The 19,408-nt window shown below is 43.9% G+C and overlaps 1 protein-coding gene across 2 annotated transcripts in view; it reads right to left on the minus strand.

The window, feature by feature from the left end:
- MIPEP (mitochondrial intermediate peptidase) overlaps positions 1 to 19,408 on the minus strand; it is a 164,957-nt gene that overhangs the window by 59,947 nt on the left and 85,602 nt on the right. For both annotated transcript variants that reach the window (XM_049646712.1, XM_049646711.1), the window contains exons 15-16: positions 13,876 to 13,950; positions 10,939 to 11,058 (exon numbers count right to left, since the gene is read on the minus strand). In XM_049646712.1, coding sequence (XP_049502669.1) covers positions 10,939 to 11,058; positions 13,876 to 13,950 — 195 coding nt within the window. The remainder of the gene's footprint in view (positions 1 to 10,938; positions 11,059 to 13,875; positions 13,951 to 19,408) is intronic.

A 19,408-nucleotide genomic window follows, 5' to 3' on the forward strand; every position in this document is an offset into this window, starting at 1 on the left:
TTGATCCCTCCTGCCAAACCCATTCCTCCTCCTAGAAACAAAAATAAAAATATCTACATCGGTGTATCAATACAATCACTAGTGTTGTCTTTTAATAGAATGTGGAGTCACATGATAAGTGAACGTGTCATTTTGCTGTTATTTCCATTTGCATACTTTTGCGCACCAAGAAAGTCAAACAATTTTTTTGTAGATCTATATTAACTATTTGCATTGTCTTCTTTTGTGACTGACTTCTATGCCTATTTTCCTTTGGGGGGAGTGTTGGGATTTTGTTGTTGTTGTTGTTCTGCCCGTTTTTTATTTGTATTTGTATGCGCTCTTTATGCAGCAACAATATAAACCATTTGTCATTAAGTGTTGCAATTTTTGAAAACCGGTATGCTTGTCTGTGAATTTTATTCATATTTCCTGAGAGAAATTAAAATTTTTGTGGTCAAATCCATTCATCTGTATTTTCATTTGTAATTTCTTCCATCTCTTTTTAACCTACTATCCTTCTCTAAACGAAAGAGAAGATAAGAGGAGCTAAAAGGAGGCAGATAAGGGCTTATTTTTTTCTATTTACGTGTTGGCTCCATCTGGTACTTATTTCACGACAGTAAATATGCATAAAGTGACGCAACATGTACACTACTCTTGCTTGGAACATCTTGGGTAAATTACTTAATCTTCCCTCTTCTGTCCCTATAACACAACTCCAAAGTTTGGAAAGCTTCTTAGCTTCAGTACCAAAGTGAATGGGCGTCCCGGCCCCGCCCCCACGCAGAGTCCCAGGAACAAATAAACAAACAGAAACGCTGCCCGTCCATTTGCAAACTAATGTGAACCCGTGTCACATTTCCTACTCCCCGTTCATCAACTCCCAGGCTCTTCAGTGCGACTGGTTTTGAGCTTACCCCATCCAACTGCCATACGTTCCAAATGAGACCACTGGTTTCCAGGACAGTGCGCTCTTATATTTCCCTCCTAACTCATTGGTTTCTCTCTTTCTTTGTTGGTCCTTCCTCATTTTCCAGCCCTTTAAATGATGGCCCAGGGCTCATCACTCCTAAGGGTGATCTCACCCAGTCCGTTGGCTTTGATATAATCTATGTGTGGATAAATGCAAATCCCTATCTCCAGCACAGACTGCTCCTCTGAACTTCGGACTTGTATATCCACCAGCCTACGTGACAACTTCTCGTTTGACTAGTGGCATCTCATACTTAGTATTCCTAAAACCGGTTTCCTGATTGCCCCAAGGACCTAGCCTTCCCACAGTCTCCTCTCCACGTTAAAGGCAACGCTTTCCTTTTGGCCACTTGGGCCAAAACCCTCGCAATCACTCTTGACTCTTCTCCCTCTCTTATACTCCAAATTCTATCTGACCTCTACCTGAAACCTTCAGATGGCTTCCTACTCATCCACATCCGAGCCAAAATGCTTACACAAAGAGGACATTCAAGCGGCCCATAAATATAAGAAGAAGTGCCCGGAGTTCTTAGTCATGAGAAAAGAACACATTAAAACCACAATGTGATATGGCTCCGTACTCCCAAAGTGGCTAAAATTAAAAGGACTGACAATATCAAGTATTGGACAGGACGTGGAACAAACGGTGCATCCGAACATTGCCTGTTGGTGTGCAAACCCCGCAGAATTATTTTGAAAAACTGTTTGGCGGGAGCTGCAGTAAAGCTAAAGTATCCCCCAAATTACTCCTAGCTACATACTCAACAGACACGAATGCTTGCGTCTATCAAAAGATATATACATGAATATTCGCAGGAACTTTATTCACAATAACCCCAGAAGGGAAGTAACTCAAATGTCAGTCAATAGTGGAACACATTAGTACGTTGCGGCATATTAAAAATGGAATACTTCAAAGCGATGGAAAAGAATAGGTCACTAAACCAGGCAACAAGATGCACGGATCTCGCAGACACGATGCCGTATAGAAGACGCTACACTCAAAAGAGTACCTAACACACGGTGGTACTTAGCTCAGGTTCGAAACAGGCAAAGCTGGTGGTTACCTTGTGGGGAAAGTATGTTGAAGGAATACTGACTGGCAGGTTGCAGGGGCCTCCTAGAAGCAGGTGCTGAAAACGGTGTATATCTTGACCTGGGTAGCAATGAGACAGGTATACACCGATGTAAGATTTCCTGGAGCTGTGCACTAAGATTTGTGTATCTCATGTAAGTTCCGCCTCAATAAGACGGTAACAAAACAAAACACCTTCTATTAACATTTGTCGGGCACTACCATGCACAGGTGACCTGAAGGAATCATGAACGGATAGAAATGGGCCCTGCTGCTATGTGAACGTCACTCCCCTCGGGAAGACAGAAAGTAATCAAATGACCTCGAGAAATCAGGAACCGGGATGACCGACACGCAGGGAAAGAACTGGGTTCTGTGAGGGTGGGCGACAGAGGAACCGGCGAGCTCTGGGGGAGTGACATTCCCAGCAGAGCAGAGTGAGAAGACAGGAGAACGTGCTCCAGGCAGAGGGAAGTGAGTGCCAAGAACCTGAAGCCAAAGAGGGGCTGTGTTCAGCTGGACAAGGCTGGGCTGACCAGGCCCCACAGGAACCCGTGGGCGGCAAAGGTCTTCGGCCTTTGGCTCAAGAGCAGTGGAAGGCACTGAGGGGTTTTAAGGGAAGGGGTGTTATAAGCGAATGCGCATTTAGAAAAGATCTCCCAGATAGCTGTGTGGATTTGAGAGAGGGAAAGTCGGTAAGGGGACACTCGTTAAGAGAACTGTAACTGCCCAGGCTAGCGTCCACCCATCTGGGAGACAGGGCAGGAGACGCGGTGAGGGAAGGTCGTCACTGAGACTGCGGATTCGATGTATCTTTATGTCTCACAGAAGTGATTTCCACTCCAGGTCAGTATGTGAGAGACAACAGGAACACCAGGGACCCCTATGGACAGAGGCGGAGGGCCAGGGGGACGGGAGCACGGCCAGGGGGACGGGAGCACAGGAGGGACGTTACACATGGACCCTTTCACGTTTTTACATCTTACGGTTTTCAGGCATGTGCATATACTGCTTCCTACTCAAAATATAATTAAAACGTAAAATTAATATCACTCAAGGGGAGCCTTCCTTACCTTACTAATGTTGCCCTTGGCTTCTCTGTTGGTCACAAGGCACAGAGGTAAAAAGGCATTGTAGCAAGCCCCTCTGGGTACTGTCATTCTATGAATAATAGTGAGGTCCCCGCGTCCTGCTCACAGCTCATATTTGCCATGGATGAGAACATAATTTACTTAGAGAATCACCAGAGAAGCCACTTCCTGAAACATAAACTGCCTAAAATCTAAAAGACACATGTGCATCATTTAAAATATACAGTTTACTTGGTATAGGAAAAACTCCTAATATCCTGGATTTTCATTTCATTATATCTAACCCATGTAAATTTGCAGGGGGTCAAAAAAAACAAAAAAAGTATAGCTCTATTCGTGAAAACCAAGACAGAAATGAAAGCTGGTGACTTGGCCCAAAGAGCTCTATTATAAAAACAACCCGGGTAGTCCTATAATTTCCCCGTGTTTTAAATCAGTGAAATCTAGAGTTGCAGCTGTCCCACAGACTGAAACCATACAAATTTTTAGAAAATGAGTCAATCGTGAGATTAAAGTTTCAATTTATAACACTTCTGTGTTTTAGTTACAAAGTCGTAAATAAATCCAGCATGACAGAGAAGGTAAATATTTTCTCAGTTGTTTATGCAGCCAAAGAGGAAAGGAATTTAACACGCAATTAACTACTTAGGTTTTTTTTAGATACGCACCACATGGTCTTTGTATTCCAGATAAGCAAAAAATAAATATTGTTTTGTTTAATCTAACATTTGCTTAGCAACAACAAATACTCCACACTAGTGTGATACCTGGCTGATACCTTCACTTTCTGGAACTGTTTTTCCACTTGCAAAAGAGGTAGCGCGTAAGAAAAGGGAGGAAATAGAACTGCTTCCCCAGGAAGAAGAAGAAAAAAAAACTAAATAGGAGGAATGAAGATGTTTATTAAATAAATGAGGTTGAAGTCTCTGGAGAGAGAATGATGAACTTTCAACCACTCGGGGGCTCTACTTCTATTGTTTTCAGGCAGTACTTTTTTTTTCCCCCACATTAAAAAAAAGAGACCTTTATGCCATTCTTTAAACCAACCTCTGAACAGGTGTGAGGTTAAGAACAGGTCGAAAGCAGACCTCAGATTTCTAAATAAAGCCCCCCATATGACCAGTTTCTCTTATCGGCCTTACTTTAAAAGTAACCGGAAAAAAATGTGACTGCCATTTTAATCGAGATGGTAGAAATCGCTTATGAGGGCGATTATTTCTTACTGTCATGATTTACCAATTTTTCTAAAAATTAAAGCTTTTAAAATAAAATCATGAACACGTGAGTCTATGTGAGGTCACTAAGCTGTAATATAATTTTAAATTACAATTATGTAATCTCCTCTGGAAACTTCTGAAGTATACACTTAAAATTGGACATTTTTAAACATGATTTTTAATCTGAACGCACAAGTGTCAGCTATCCACAGGGATTTCTACACAAATATACCGACTCACTCACTTACTTATTTTGAAGAAAGAAGCCCTTCGAGACTGCCTATCAAGTAAACAGGAAAGAGAATGAACTCTAATGGCAATAAATCAGTCTTCACACCCAAACCGTGTGTAGCAAGGCCGTTTTCTCATTGTGTTTCTGCTTATTTTTCTTCTTTTTGAGACTTAAAAAAAAAAAAAAAAAAACTCCATACAGTAAAATAAACACGGTAAAAGGACTCTCAAAATCTCTCTGCACTCTCCCACTGTGTCGATTCCATGTCCTTCCACATGGTTAACAGGTCAGTTTGAAAGTTTGTCTGGGATGAGCCCGCTGTGCAAACAAGTGGGTTTACCACTGGTTGCACACCATCTCCCAACTGGTAAATTACACGTTACTTTCCTTTCCAGGTATTGTCATGACATCAGCAATGTCAGGGTAAGAATCGCTCTAGAAATTGAGCAATTTCAGGAAGGGAAGCCCTCAAGTTACACATAAACTGTATGCTAAAAGTTCATTTATTAGCCTGTTTATTTGGGAATGCAGAACACACACCCAAAATAGATGTTCTATAAAGCATGTTCTAAGCTACTACAGTCAACGTAACCCTAAAATAATAGAAAAGAGCAGAGCGTTATACTGTTTTAATAGTAGCAGAAACGGAAAATAGTACGTTTAAAATTTTGGTTTTTGCTGGTACTTGAAAAAAAGCTGTTCGGGGTGGGGGGGGGGGGGGCTGGGTGGCTCAGTCGGTTAAGCGTATGACTTCAGCTCAGGGCACTGTCCCACAGGTCATGAGTTCCAGCCCGGCATCGGGCTCTGTGCTGACAACTCAGAGCCTGGAGCCTGCTTTGGATTCTGTGTCTCCCTCTCTCTCTGGCCCTCCTCCTCCACTTGTGCTCTGTCTGTCTCTCTCTCTCTCTCTCAAAAATAAACAAACATTAGAAAAAAAAAAAAAGCTGCTCCAATTAGAAGACCTTATCCAACCGCACTGGCTGATCCACTGTGTGCCCACTGCTTAAATATTCCCCTCAGTTGTCTTCTAAATTTCCCTTCATCTTACTCAGCAAATTCTCCCTGCTCAGTGCAGTCTGTGATCATAGCTTATAGCTCCATCTGTATCTGTATCTGTATTTTAACTAAAAACTAATTTTAACTAAAACTAATTTTAACTAATTTTTTTTTTTTTTTTTTTTTTTAGAAAGAGAGAGTGCAAGCAGGGGAGGGGCAAAGAGAAACGGAGAATTTCAAGCAGGCTCTGTGCTGTCAGTGCAGAGCCCGACATGGGACTAGAACTCATTAAACTATGAGAAAATGACCTGAGCCAAAATCAAGAGTCGGACACTTAACTGAGCCACCCAGGCACCCCCCTAAATTTTTTTTTAGAGAGAGAGAGAGAGAGAGAGCATGAGCAGAGGAGAGGGGCAGAGGGAGGGGGAGGGAGACAGAGAGGGAGGGGGGAGGGAGGGAGAGAGTCAGGAGGGGAGGGGGAAGAGAGACAGAGAGAGAGAGAGGGGGAGGGAGGGAGGGAGGGAGGGAGGGAGGGGAGGGAATATCTTAGGCTCCACGGTCAGCATGGAGCCTGATATGGGACTCGATCCCTCGACCCTGGGATCATGACCTGAACCAAAATCAAGAGTTGGATGCTCAACCGACTGAGCCACCCAGGCGTCCTTTCTTTTCACATTCTTTGTTGGCGTTTGTTCTAACAAGAATAATGAGCGGATATCAACATGTCATTCAATCCCAGTAAGTGCTTTCCTAGAATAAGTCTTGTATATTTTAGCTTTATTCAAGATAGCAAACTTTAAATTATGAATGGACAAGAAAGACAATCTCCTCAGATATACTTATTGTGACGTTTTCAGGTGCTCAGGACTTTCTTATTCTGTACTCATCACTGTTTTCAACATGAGGTGGTAAAGGACAAAGAAGGCCTCACTGGCGGCAAGATTTATTCAGAGAATTCTTTTATTCCCAGGATAGCTGCGTGTGAGACACGGCTTCACCAACAAAGTCCACAAAGGTAGTTCAACCGAGCGAGATACAAATGAGTCGTTAACAAATCTTGGAAAACTGCGGTCTGTCAGCAGAGTCCGTTGTTCATGCTTTGAACTTGAAAAATACTCACAAGGACAGAACCGAACGGTCACAAGGCTAGAGATAGGTTTTGACCCAGACGCTCCCAGACATGACTGCCTCTCAACTGCTTCAGAGGGATGAGAGACAGTGTAAAAACATAAACTTGGAATCCTATAAAAATAAAAATGCAGCATCTTCCACTCTCTGAGTAAATAATGGAGGTGATACACAATCATCTAGGAACAGAATGTTCTGAGAAGAGATGGTCATTAATATCAAAACCAAACATCAGGCTCCAAATAGAATAAAAGCGGTAACGGTACAAGACTAGCCCGTTGGATACGCTGTAAAACTGCTCTGTTTACAACCAGCTTTTGGGCCCCTAGCAAACTACTGTTAGAATAGCAAGAAAATTACAAATTACATTTCTCTATACATTATATACAGCACTAGAGCTAGGTCATAAGTATCAATAAATTGCTGATGTAATAAGTCTGTTCACTCGAAAAATAAGCACCCGTTATTTATTGCGGGATACGGATGGAGCTGCCCGTGTTCAATAATCGCGTATCAGAAGAGCAGAGTTTGCCAAAACATGATCTACACGGGGCTGATGTCTAGAAATGAACCAGGCAGAGTTCTGTGGTCATTAGTAAGCTTTCAAACAAAGCACAAGAGACTCAATGTTCATTAGCACATCACAGATCCTGAGAAGCCCGCTCGACATTATTTAAACAAGTATTCCTCAAACGTAGCTGATGGGACACTTTATTCTCAAGGTATTAATGCGCTTGGAGAGACACTAATACAGACACATACATAATCACCGTCTAAAAGTTTAGGCCACACTACATGCATATAATCTGTGCAGTTCTATCAACATTATGAATACTCTGTAGGTTGGTGTTCAAATTATATTCTCCTGTTCTCATGGTTTCATTGGAGGGAACAAAAGGATTCACTGCAGAGAAACATCCCTAGAGATAAGTTTGTAGGGAAACCATCCCTCTTCCAGCCTGCATGGCGGGATGCTCTCAAGTCCCCCTCCCGGGTCAATGCTCGTGACGAACTCACACTCATTCTCCACCCCGTGACCTCCGCGTCCAGCCGACCACTGCGCCTCATGGAGCCTGCCTTCTACACTGTTCTCACACCCAGTTCAATCTTTCCACCTCCACAGCTACTTCCCTGGTGCGAGCTACCCGCTCTACCCCAGCACCTGAATAATTTCCCAACTGTTCCCCCTAAATCCATTCTTCACCACATATGGCGCAGCCAAAATAACCTCTTAACGTAGAGAAATCTTTTCCACGTACCAGTTTTCTACTATTTCTATAAACTAAGATAAGGAGAATGACAAAACTATCAAGGTTATATGCACTATCAGTTTAAGAAACAAGACACTTCCAGGCGTGTATAATCCCATTCCTTGATCCAGAGGTTAGCACCCTCTGAATCTTGTGTTTACTGTTCCTTCACTTTTCGTTAGAGTTTTACTGCGTATGTGTTTACCTGTGAGAAGTCCATCATCTGTGCCCCTCAGTTTCAGCTGCATGAATTCCAGACAATGAATATGGCACAGATTATTTATCCATTTTTTCCACTGACAGTCACTTGGGTTCTTTCCCGAATCCCACCTCTTCCTTTTTTTTCCACTTTTACAAATGTGCTGCTATAAACCTTCCAGTTATTATTATTTTTTTATGTTTCGAGGTTTTTGTTTTTTTTAACGATGATTTATTTTTGAGAGAGAGACAGAGTGTGAGTGGGGGAAGGGCAGAGAGAGAGGGAGACACAGAATCCGAAGCAGGCTCCAGGCCCCGAGCTGTCAGCACAGAGCCCGACGCGGGGCTCGAGCCCACGAGCGTGAGATCATGACCTGAGCCAAAGTCAGATGCCCAACCGACTGAGCCACCCAGGCACCCTTAATGTTCCAAGTTTTTATTAAATTCTAGTTAGTTAACAGGAGTAGAATTTAGTGATTCATCACTTACATATAACACCCAGTGCTCATCACAAGTGCCCTCCTTAATGTCCATCACCCATTTAGCCCCTCCTCCTCCCACCTCACCTCCAGCAACTCTCAGTTTGTTCTCTATAGTTAAGAGTATCTTTGGGGCGCCTGGGTGGCTCAGTCAGTTGAGTGTCTGATTCTTGGTATTGGCTCAGATCATGACCTCATGGTTTGTCGGATTCTCTCTCTCTCCTTCTGTCCCTTTCCCTTGCTCATGTTCTCTCCCTGTCTAAAATAAAATTTAAAAACAAAACAAAACACAAACAAACAAACAAAATACAATGTACTCAAAGAGCCATAGCTACTGCCAATGAACAAGGGAGACAATCCCAGTGAAGAGATAAGTCTCTGTATTTTCTCAAAAGGAAGTAGGACAAGGATAGTGGGCTTAATAACATCATCCTTTCTTTTAAATTCAAACAATTTACTGATAGTTGATTCAGAATTTGTTTGCCACTGTTACTTCATCTTTGTATATTTCATCATCACGCAGAGGAATCTGGACGGTAGAAAGTTTGGGTTCTCTTCTAAGGACAGGTACAGGTACGTCACCATACAACTGGAGATAAAGAAAGGCAGAGGAAGCAGCTCGGCCAAGCTCAAGTTCTGCAGCTTTAGAAAGCTTCCCACTTCCTCCTAATTTTTGCCTTCCGATGATTTAATCACTTACTGATCACGTTATAACTACATGGAGTTCACATCACATCCATCTGTAAACTAAGCAAAGAATAGGGCGCCTGGGTGGCTCAGTCGGTTAAGCATCTGACTCTTGGTTTCAGCTCAGGTCATGATCTCACGGTTCATGAGTTCAAGACCAGTGTTGGGCTCCGAGCTGCTGACAGTGCAAAGCCTGCTTAGGATATTCATTCATTCTCTCTCTCTCTCTCTCTCTCTCTCTCTCTCTCTCTCCCCCTCACCCCCACCGTCTCTGTCCCTCCCCTGCTTGTGCACACTCTGTTTCAAAATAAACAAACTATAAAAAATAAATAAAACTAAGCAAAGACTGAAAAATGAGCACAAAAAACACACGAGCACAACAGCACATGAATCAGGCAGTGTTCTGCAAACTGGAAAAAGCTATTAAATCTAGGCAACTGTTATGGTTTGTTCCACTGATGAATATTCCCATTGCCACAAATTTTCACTAACACAGACAATCCAGGGCTCAATAATACACAGCATTAGAACGGTAAATTACACATAAAGTCAAAAACAGGTACGTAGTATGCCTAGCATTATATACTGGAGCAGATGATTAAGCATCCAGACGACCAAAACTATTGATAAGAAGTATTATGATGATAAAATACGCTATTACTTTACTTGTGTGGTAAATTCGAACTATTCCAATGTATGTTTGGGTGTCAGGACCTGAACATCCCCTGGACAATTACGGTTCACTGACGAGCCTCTTAGCACGGGTGCTGGCACCCAATACTGTAACAACACGTGTTCGGCAGTGTACAGATCACAGAGCGCCTCCAAATGTGCTCTCTATCAGACTGGCTAAGCCGGGACGATCTAAACCAGGTCCTCCCGGCAGCCACCACCCCACCTAGTCAGGGCAGCCCGCCTGAGGACGAAATGAACCCCAAGAAGGACAAGCCTGAGAAATGGAAAGAAAGAGAAACTTTTCGAACGGTATTTTGTAAGCACTAACCAGATCCAACTTACCTGAAACCAGATATACCCTTGTATCTTTCAGTGATGAGATTGCATAAAGTCTCTTTTCTGCCTAAGCACTATGACAGTGAAATCAGAGGTTCTCTTGCAAAGCAGCCAGCTGGAGTCTGGCACCGCGTTCTCAATAAATGGTAACAATACCCTGCCTTCTATGCTGACAGACCACACTAAATGAGAGAAGATACGCAAAACTTCTATCATAATCCCTGATGCAAACAAGGTACTCAATAAATGTCAATTCCCTTTGCAGTGAAAGTGATTAGGGGCTGATAATCACATTCGTCTCGTATCGCTAACCGTTCTTCTCATTGTAGGAAAATGACAAAAAAGAACTATAGACTAACTCCAATGACCTTTTTCACCGCTTACCTTCCCAGGCATCCAGAAACACATTGCTAGCAGGAAGAAAATAAGCATTATCAATGGATGGCTAGAGATATTAAATGAGCCAGGCAACTGCTAGCATTTGCCCCATACAAAACCTCGGCATAAATGTAGCGATTTCAGGTTCTGCAAGGGGTAAGGGACCACAACCTACTCCCTCTGACGGAGACACTTGCTGAACCATTCGACGGCACACGGCAGGATCAAAATGCGAGACTCACGGTATTTGGAACGTATGGTAAGCCATAAAATTTCTCCTGGGTTTCCCTGAGAATGTCTGTGGTCGATGCCGTCAGGGGGTGCTTCCCATGGTAGATCTGATCCAGGGCGGCATAAAAGACCTAAGAAAGATGAAAACGTCCACTTAGTTCTGGCAGTCCAGCCTTACATCTAAGACGCAATGGGCCAAAGGTGTTAGAAGTGTACCAGAATAAGAAGTACATGTAAGTTACGTATACGTAACATTCACAAATATAAACGTATATGGCTTGAAATGTAATTTGAACCACAATTCAGACCATGCTAATGATGAAAAGGAAAGCTGTCAACCTTTTCGTGATGAAGGATATTAAAATTTTTTGAACTGTATCTATAAGGTACTCTTTACGTACAACGGAGTAAATTAAATTTGTGACCACAAAACTGGAAGTTGGCCCATTGATGTCTATAGATATACGCAAAGTATATAGTTGGAAATAGGAGAAAAATAATGAAGTTACAACTTGTGACCCTCTGGATCTAATACATCCTGCGTGGTCTCTTCCTGGAATCCTGATACATCTTAAATGAGAGAAATGAAATGGTCCGAATCCACGTTTTGTGACGAGAAGGGACGGAACGTTAAACAGATGGGGCGAGGTGAAGGAAGAACGACTCTCTTGCGACGGGTGAGTAGGGACGTTACAAAGAATTCTGGCGCAGCTGTTGGGGAGTCTGGAGCCCGGGTCCAGCCAGCTCCCACACCTGGTGGCAGCAGATACCAAGAAAACAGCTGCTGTGCACGGGCGGTTCTGGCCGACGAGGTGACCGGGAGAGAAGGCTCCCTCACCTCTGAGTGGAGGACACGGGCCATCGAAACACGACAGGAGAAGAAAGCGTTAGTTTGCACGTGAAATCGGCAGCTCACAAAGTTCCGAAAAGCTAAACCTCACGTAGAAAACCTAACTTAAAGATAAAAGTGCTTTCTCCCCGGGACATCTGGCTCGAATACTAGTGTTTGCGTGGAGTTCACCCGAAGCAAGAAAGTAGAAAAGGCTTGATTTTAAAGGAAAAATTCTGACACGCAATTACGTTTCTGATATGTATCTTTCTGACTTGAAAACGGAATTTGCAGAGAATGTGCAGCTGTTGACTTAAAAGAACTGAGGATTAGTTTGGATAAAAGAAAAAATTTAAATGACCTCCAGCTTTTGGCTTCCTCTAGATATAGAATTATGGTTCCAAATTACAAGTCAAGCTTAAACCTCCCCTAGAAAAATATAGACATCTCCTAAATATAAATATTGCTTCACTCTAAGTGGTAATCTAAGCATATAGCTAACTACAGCTCTTTCAATTCCACATTCTATAATGAGTAATCATGCAGAGAGAAATCAGAGGAGCCTAAATTACTCACCCACGTCTTGTCCATATTCCAACAGAATAAATTATCAGGAATCGAAAGTTAAATTCTAACCTCCACTAAGGTGTGAGGGGTTTTTTTTCACCTCAATCTACAAACAAATCTGAATTCAGAAGGTTCATTCCTACAGCTATGCCTTCCACACGCGAAAGGCGTAAGTACGGAACGACTTTTTTTAATGACAAAAGCAGAGCAAAATAAACGCGATGCGCGTGTCTCACCCTCACCTGCTGCTCACCAAACAATTTGAGAGTGATGAGTCTACCTGCCTACCCAGCGAGTCATGCTCTCCTGGGACCAAGAACCTCAGAGCCACAGAAAAAACAGGAGCCCATTTTTAAAACAATGCGCAACAGAAAAAAAAAAAAAAAAAAGAAAGAAAGAAAATTGCAATTTTCAGAACACTTTGTATGCCTCCCTAGACACCAGACCCAGTTCATTTCCTTTCCAGCCTCTTGTGTCTGCGGCGTGCAAGGGGACTGCTGCGGGACAGGAAAGCCTGCAGGGGCAGCTGTCTGGCAAGCACTTGCCTCCCTCTCTTCTCTCTCTCTTCCTCTGCGTCTCTCGGTGGGGGTTACTCTCTTTGGAGGGTGGAAGGAGGGAACGGTTGGTTTTCCTTTTGAAAGAAAACCCTTGGAACAACTACTCAGAAAGAAAGCCACAAGGGCAGAGCTTCCATTATAGATATCGGCAAATCAAAAGACTTGAAGTTGAGTAACGCAGAAATTTTCAAATAACTTGAAAATGTTTCGAATAACGCAGAAACCCTTTTAAAATTGTACTGCTAGGCATGAGCATTAAATAACATAAGTTCGAGTGTAAGGCCGTGGTTTTCTCGATAGCATGCATTTTCTTCGAATGTATATTTGAAAGTGCAACATAAACAGAGTTCGTAAAGGCTGAATTCTACGAAGCCATAAAGCAATTAAGTGGTGCCCGCACTTTGAAATAGGTAGCTGGACCATTATAAAAGCGAACACTGCCTGACATGAAAGACGGGTGTTTGGGCTGTGTTTATAGAATTCTCCAGATCTGATGAAGAGCAAGAATGCGATAAACAATCTGAGCAATTAAAGTAACCTGAACATCTGGTATCGTGTAGACCTGACATCCAGATGGTTCGTAAAAGTTTTCTAGTCTCTATCTGGAAACCGATAAGACTGCCTTTGAATATTATCTAAAACTAACAATCCTCACTGTTTAAACTTCACGTCAAAACCACAAATTTTTAAAAAGACAAAGTGACTAAAAACCTAACTTGCAGGCTGAAATGTAGGAGTTAGAAGAAGTCCCGTGACTCCTCCGAGGTTTGACTTTCCCGGCTGAAACTGGGAAATAAACGTATTCAACGTCCATTTCCCAAGGACAGCACGAGGCCCGAATGAGTCGGTTTTGGTCAAGTTCTTTGAAGTCAGGTGGAAGATGTGTTAGAAGCATAATCATTATAATCAAGGTGGAGCGTTGGCAAGAACTTAAAGTTACATATTTATTCTGAATAACCGCTCTGGAAAACGTGAGAACAAAGGTACATACATACCTGAAGTTGCATATCGGCTGCAGCACCCACCTTTTTGGACTCACAAAGCCGAGACACCATATTTTTGGGCAGCGACTTGAAAAACAAAAGAACACGTGTGTGAGTCAACTGCTTCCTAAGTCACCGCACTGGCTGCTTATCAGGCAAGAGAGTTAAGGATGGCATCAGACGCAAAAATTCATAGAATTTAATCGCAGTGACTGTCAAATTAAGGTCTGTACGTGCAAAGACAGCACCGTAGGCAAAGAGCGTGGTAGCGTCGACCTCTAAACATCTATTGAAAGCCTTAGTAAAAGTTAACGCTTTTTCTGTACCGCTGTTACCGGTGGAAGCCTGTCCAAGTGCTCTGTTGGCTCTTAAGTGCATATAATAACAGATGACAGGAATAAAAGAGTGAGGTGTCAAAAAACAGACGACAATTCTTGGGTGTCAGCCTGCAGTGAAGCTGACTGGCTGTCCCAACAAAGGACCATGACAGTGAATTGCACATTCTCTTCTTTTCCAGCCTTGAGAGAGGTGCAGAACTTGGAAGCTCAGTGGCATGGCCCTGTCTGCTTTGGGGCTTCCTGCCTGAGACCGATTAGGCCTCATCACACAGCACCACACACTCACGTAGAAATAAAATAACGATCTGGTCGAGGAAGCACGTCGGTCAACTGACTCTACTCGAAAGTCACTAATACTGACGTTTCCTGAGAAAGGTGACCACTCTGTGCAACTCTACTTATAATCTAAATGACGCGAAAAGCCTCCCTACAGAGAAACACATCAGGGAGGCACAAGGCGGGTTAGCAGCACTCCAGCTGTGCACATGAACCACCGAACGAGGACACTGGGAGCGGTCTGCTGGCAGGGGCACCGGGCACGGCGACGTAGGTGTGTGTATCGCCTCGGAGTGCCCGCCCCACAGCAGATGCTCAGTAAATCTTTCCGGAAGAAATGAACGAACACGAGAACAATCGTTTAAAAGGGCTCCTTGAGTGCAAGACTACACCAGGACGTGACGGAGGCTCAGACAACAAAGCCTGTTCTCTCCTCTTTCTGTTTGGCCATAAGAAAGGCAAACGAGGCAAAAGAAAGAAAAGAAAAAAGGAAAGTTTAAGGCTGTATAGTACACATTCCGGTGCAGGTGAAAGGCCTGGGGCTTTCTCACACCAGGGGCGGCCATCCTGAGTGAAACAAAAATTTCCTCAGACGGGATTTGAAAAGGTCAAGCCTTAGTTAAGTCATCTATGCCAAGAACTCGTACCAGGACGTTCAGGTTTCCCTAAACCCTTACTTTACGTGATACCTTCCGCTGACGGGACTCGCGCTACACTTGGGTTTTTTATGACTCACAAAGCTTTAAGAGTTTTGTTTCCATTCTCGAAAAGTCTGTGTGGCAGGATGGCATTTTCTCATTTACCCAAAAATGAAGAGTACTGTGGACGAGCACTGTATCAGGCATCGGGGACACAAAAGGGCCACCAGACAGGGCCCCGGCCCCGCAAGCTTCACAAGCTGGCATTACCCACGTAGGCACAATTTTTAGGAGTCACCGACTGTTGTGAGTGCAAAGATGGAAAGGCATGCAGGTCGGTGTGAGAAAACAGCGCAGACAGGCTTAGATGAGGGACTCACGTAGAAGTGCAATGTGCAAAACGAACGGGCATTAACAAGACAAGGGATGGGCGGCCGGGAACAAGGAGCATCCCAGGCAGAGAAGAGGAGGGCTGCCGGCAGGAGGTGAAAGAGCCGTGGGCAGGAAAAGCGGGTCCCACCGGGCTGGAGAGGCAGGCAGGAGCCAAGCGGGGACACTGGTCTCCACCCTCGGGAGTCCTCGGGGTAAGCCGCTGGGGAGTTTAAAGCAAAGGAGTCACAAGGTCAGGTTTGTGTTTCTGAAAGATCCCTTTGGCTGCAGTGGAGACACTGGATAGGAGGAAAGCGGAAGTGGATCAGGAAAAAACAGGAGGCTATAGTTAGTGCCCCAGTGACGCACATCAGCAACCTAAGCAACTGCTGGAATGACAGGGGCAGGGGCACCGCTCTAGACGGCTTGAGCTGAGTGGGAGGTGAGACCCAGAGACGGTGAATACATATGACCCAGCACTGTTTCCAGACGTGTGCGGAGAGGAGCAGGGTGAGGGCAGTAGGGGCAGAGGGGAGGAAGCTTTTGTTTGAGGTTGGGAAATGCACAAGCAGGCTCAAGACAGGCTGAAGGTAATGAGGCCTAGAGGGACACAAACTGGAGAAGAGGCCATGGGAGCCTGAGGTTCTTGAAAAAGAAGGGGACGCTGCACAGACCACAGGCGAGAGGCCGCTCGGGTGTAGGGCTCCCTGGACGGGAGTCTCATAGGGGACGAGGTGGATTCTGAGGCTTAAGGAGGTTAGAGAAAGTTGGGGAGAGTGGTCCACTGAGTCATCAGCCCTGGGGGAGCTCTGGGATCGCAATCGGGCCTGGGATGCGGCAGCACCGGGGATGGGGGAGTGGGCGGTGGATGAGAAGGAGCATCCAGTCAGCAGTGGGAGACACAGGGCTGGCAAGGCCCATGGCGGGGTGCCCCCGCTGGAGGGGGTGTGGGGAAACGAGGAGCCGGGCGTCCCACAGCAGGCCAGGCAACTTTGAAAGGTTTACTCCTTCTGCTCTCTGGACAATGATACGGAAATGCCAAGTACTGGATCCCAGACCCAAACCCAACATACCCCTTTCCGTTCAGAGTCTTGACAGGCCAACCCCTCGGAGACAAACCCACATAGAAATGGCACACGTTAAAGGAACAAATTTAATGAGGCTTAATTCTTTCCTTGTCGGGTTTACAATAAAACAAAAGATGCGAAGAAAGACACCATGTAAGAACAAGGACAGCTAAAAACAGTTCATCAAAACTTATGTACTAAAAAGGAGACACGTGGGCTGCTGTAGTGACACAAAAAGTCACTGCCTGAGGAAGTGAGTACCATTGCTGGTGAAGGTGACATGGGACCTGCGGGTTACTTTGTGCCGCTTCCCGTGAATCTGTGATTATTTCAAAATCAAGGGATAGGTCCAAACAAACCTCCCAAAATTATGTCTTCAAGGCCTACTCTACATTCCGTAGTAAATTCAAGGAACGTTTTACCAAAAATATAAGTAGAAGTTACGTACGATGGGGGTAGACTGGTTCAAAGAAAAGAATCATAAATCCACCAAGTCGCAAATTAAATAGTATGTTTATAGCACGTGAGGTGTAAACAGGGAAACAGATTTTTTAAAAACCTCGTTTGGGGGACTAGGGATTCCCTTGTAAGGAGCACTGGGTACTGGACGGGAGTGCTGAATCACTGTTTTGTACACCTGAAATACTACACTGTACCCTAACCAAGGGGAATTTGAATAGAAACTTAAAAATAAATAAAAATCTAGTGTGGCTCTTGATCCATGGATTTTGGCTCTTCGTCTATTGAAATTAATCAGCGCATTTCAGCGGCTGGAAGGGATGTAAGCTTGTCACCGCTGCTCTATCTCCCGCAGTTTTAGTTCAGACCTCCACACCAAAGTGAGTATCACAATAAAGCCAGTTAAAGGAATTCTGGGGTTTCCCGGTGCATACAAAAGTTACATTTACACTATGCTGTAGCCTATTGAGTGGGCAATACCATTATGCCTAAACAAAACAAAACAAAATATATATACCTGAATTTAAAAATACTTCATTACTAAAATATGCTAACCATCCTCTAAGCTTCCGGTGAGTTGTAATCACCGATCACAGCTCACTGTGACAAATTCAATAATAACGAAAGTTTGAAATACTGCAAGAATTACCAAAATGTGACACAGAAACACAAAGGGGGCAAACCCTGTTGGAGATGCGGCACCCGCACACCTGCTTGGTGCAAAGTTGCCACAAAACATCAATTTGTAAAAAATGTAACATTTGAAAAGCACAATAAAGCGAAGCACAAGAAAATGAAGCATGCCTATGTTTATGTTATTCTCTTAGAAAGTACTTCCTTTTTTTCTTACAAGAACAAAAATAGGACAAAACTTCAAATACCATACAAATTGATTTTCAAGTTATATGAGAATCTCTTTAATAAAAATACTTAGAAGTTAAATCTTAAATTTCAAATTAGAAAAATGTTTCCTGGGGGCGCGTGGGTGGCTCAGTCGGTTGAGCGTCCGACTTCGGCTCAGGTCATAATCTCAGGGTTCCTGAGTTCGAGCCCCGTGTCAAGCTCTGTGCTGATGCCTCGGAGCCTGGAGCCTGCTTCCGATTCTGTGTCTCCCTCTCCCTCTGCCCCAGAGTCATGATAATCAACATTGAAATCAACCAAATTTTGCTGTCCTTCCGGAAGTGGTTGTACCTACCGAGTGGCACAGATATTTCAATGGTCTCCTAATGTGAAGACACTCACATTTGATATACTGAAGAAACAGAATACGAATGCATCCAAGCTTCAGGTAATGAGCAACGATATATAAATAAAAATGCATTTAAGACACCCGAACCTCAAACAGTACTGCAATTAGTTTTCATTATATTAAATTAAAAATTTATAAAAGCCCATAGCATCAGAAATAACTGTTTCACCGTATCGTCAACTGCATTTTTTTTTTAATTTTTAAGTTTATTTATTTATTTTGAGATGACATTGACAGCACAAGTGGGGGAGGGACAGAGAAAGAGAGGGAGAGAGAGAGAGAATCTCCGGCAGGCTCTGCACTGTCAGCACAGAGCCCGACGCGGGGCCCGAACCCACAAACCATGAGTTCACGACCTGAGTGGAAACCAAGGGTCAGACAGACACTCAACCGACTGAGCCACCTGGGCGCCCCTCATCCCTTGCACTTTTTAGCAGATTCTACTTCAATCTTCATAATTTCCAAGGTAGGAAGTACGTTCATGGACCGCTAAGCCTCCGATCCCAACGATGACATGTCATTCCCAGCTCTCCTTGGGATCTGGACGCTGCCACCTGCATTCAAGATTGAAAAGAATCCTACTAGCATACGAAGAATGCTATAAATCAAGAATAAAGTTCAGATCGACTAATTCGGGTAAACAATGATGTCATGAGACACCTGGGTGGCTCAGGTGGCTGAGCATCCAATTTCAGCTCCGGTCATGATCTCATGGTCTGTGGGTCCAAGCCCCACATCAGGCTCTGCACTCACAGCTCAGAGCCTGGAGCCTGCTTCGGATTCTGTGTCTCGTTCTCTCTCTCTCTGCCCCTCCCTTCTTGTGCTCTCTAAAAAATAAATAAACATTAAGAAAAAAAAATTTTTTTAAAGAATGATGTAAGAAATGGCACAACTGGACGGCTGTCTTGGGTCTTTCAGGCTATTTCCAGCATCTTTTTTTTTTTTTTTTTTTTTTTACATTCACATTAGTTACACAGTGCAGTCTTAGCTTCAGGAGTAGAGCCCAGTGATTCATCTCTTACCTATGACACCCAGTGCCCATCACCCATTTAGCCTATCCCCTCACCCTTCCCCCATCCAGCAAGCCTCAGTTTGTTCTCTGTATTGAAGAGTCTCTTATGATTTGTGTCCCTCTTTTTTCCTTCCCTT

This window comes from Panthera uncia, assembly GCF_023721935.1.
Source record: "Panthera uncia isolate 11264 chromosome A1 unlocalized genomic scaffold, Puncia_PCG_1.0 HiC_scaffold_16, whole genome shotgun sequence".
In the NCBI taxonomy this organism is placed as follows: domain Eukaryota; kingdom Metazoa; phylum Chordata; class Mammalia; order Carnivora; family Felidae; genus Panthera; species Panthera uncia.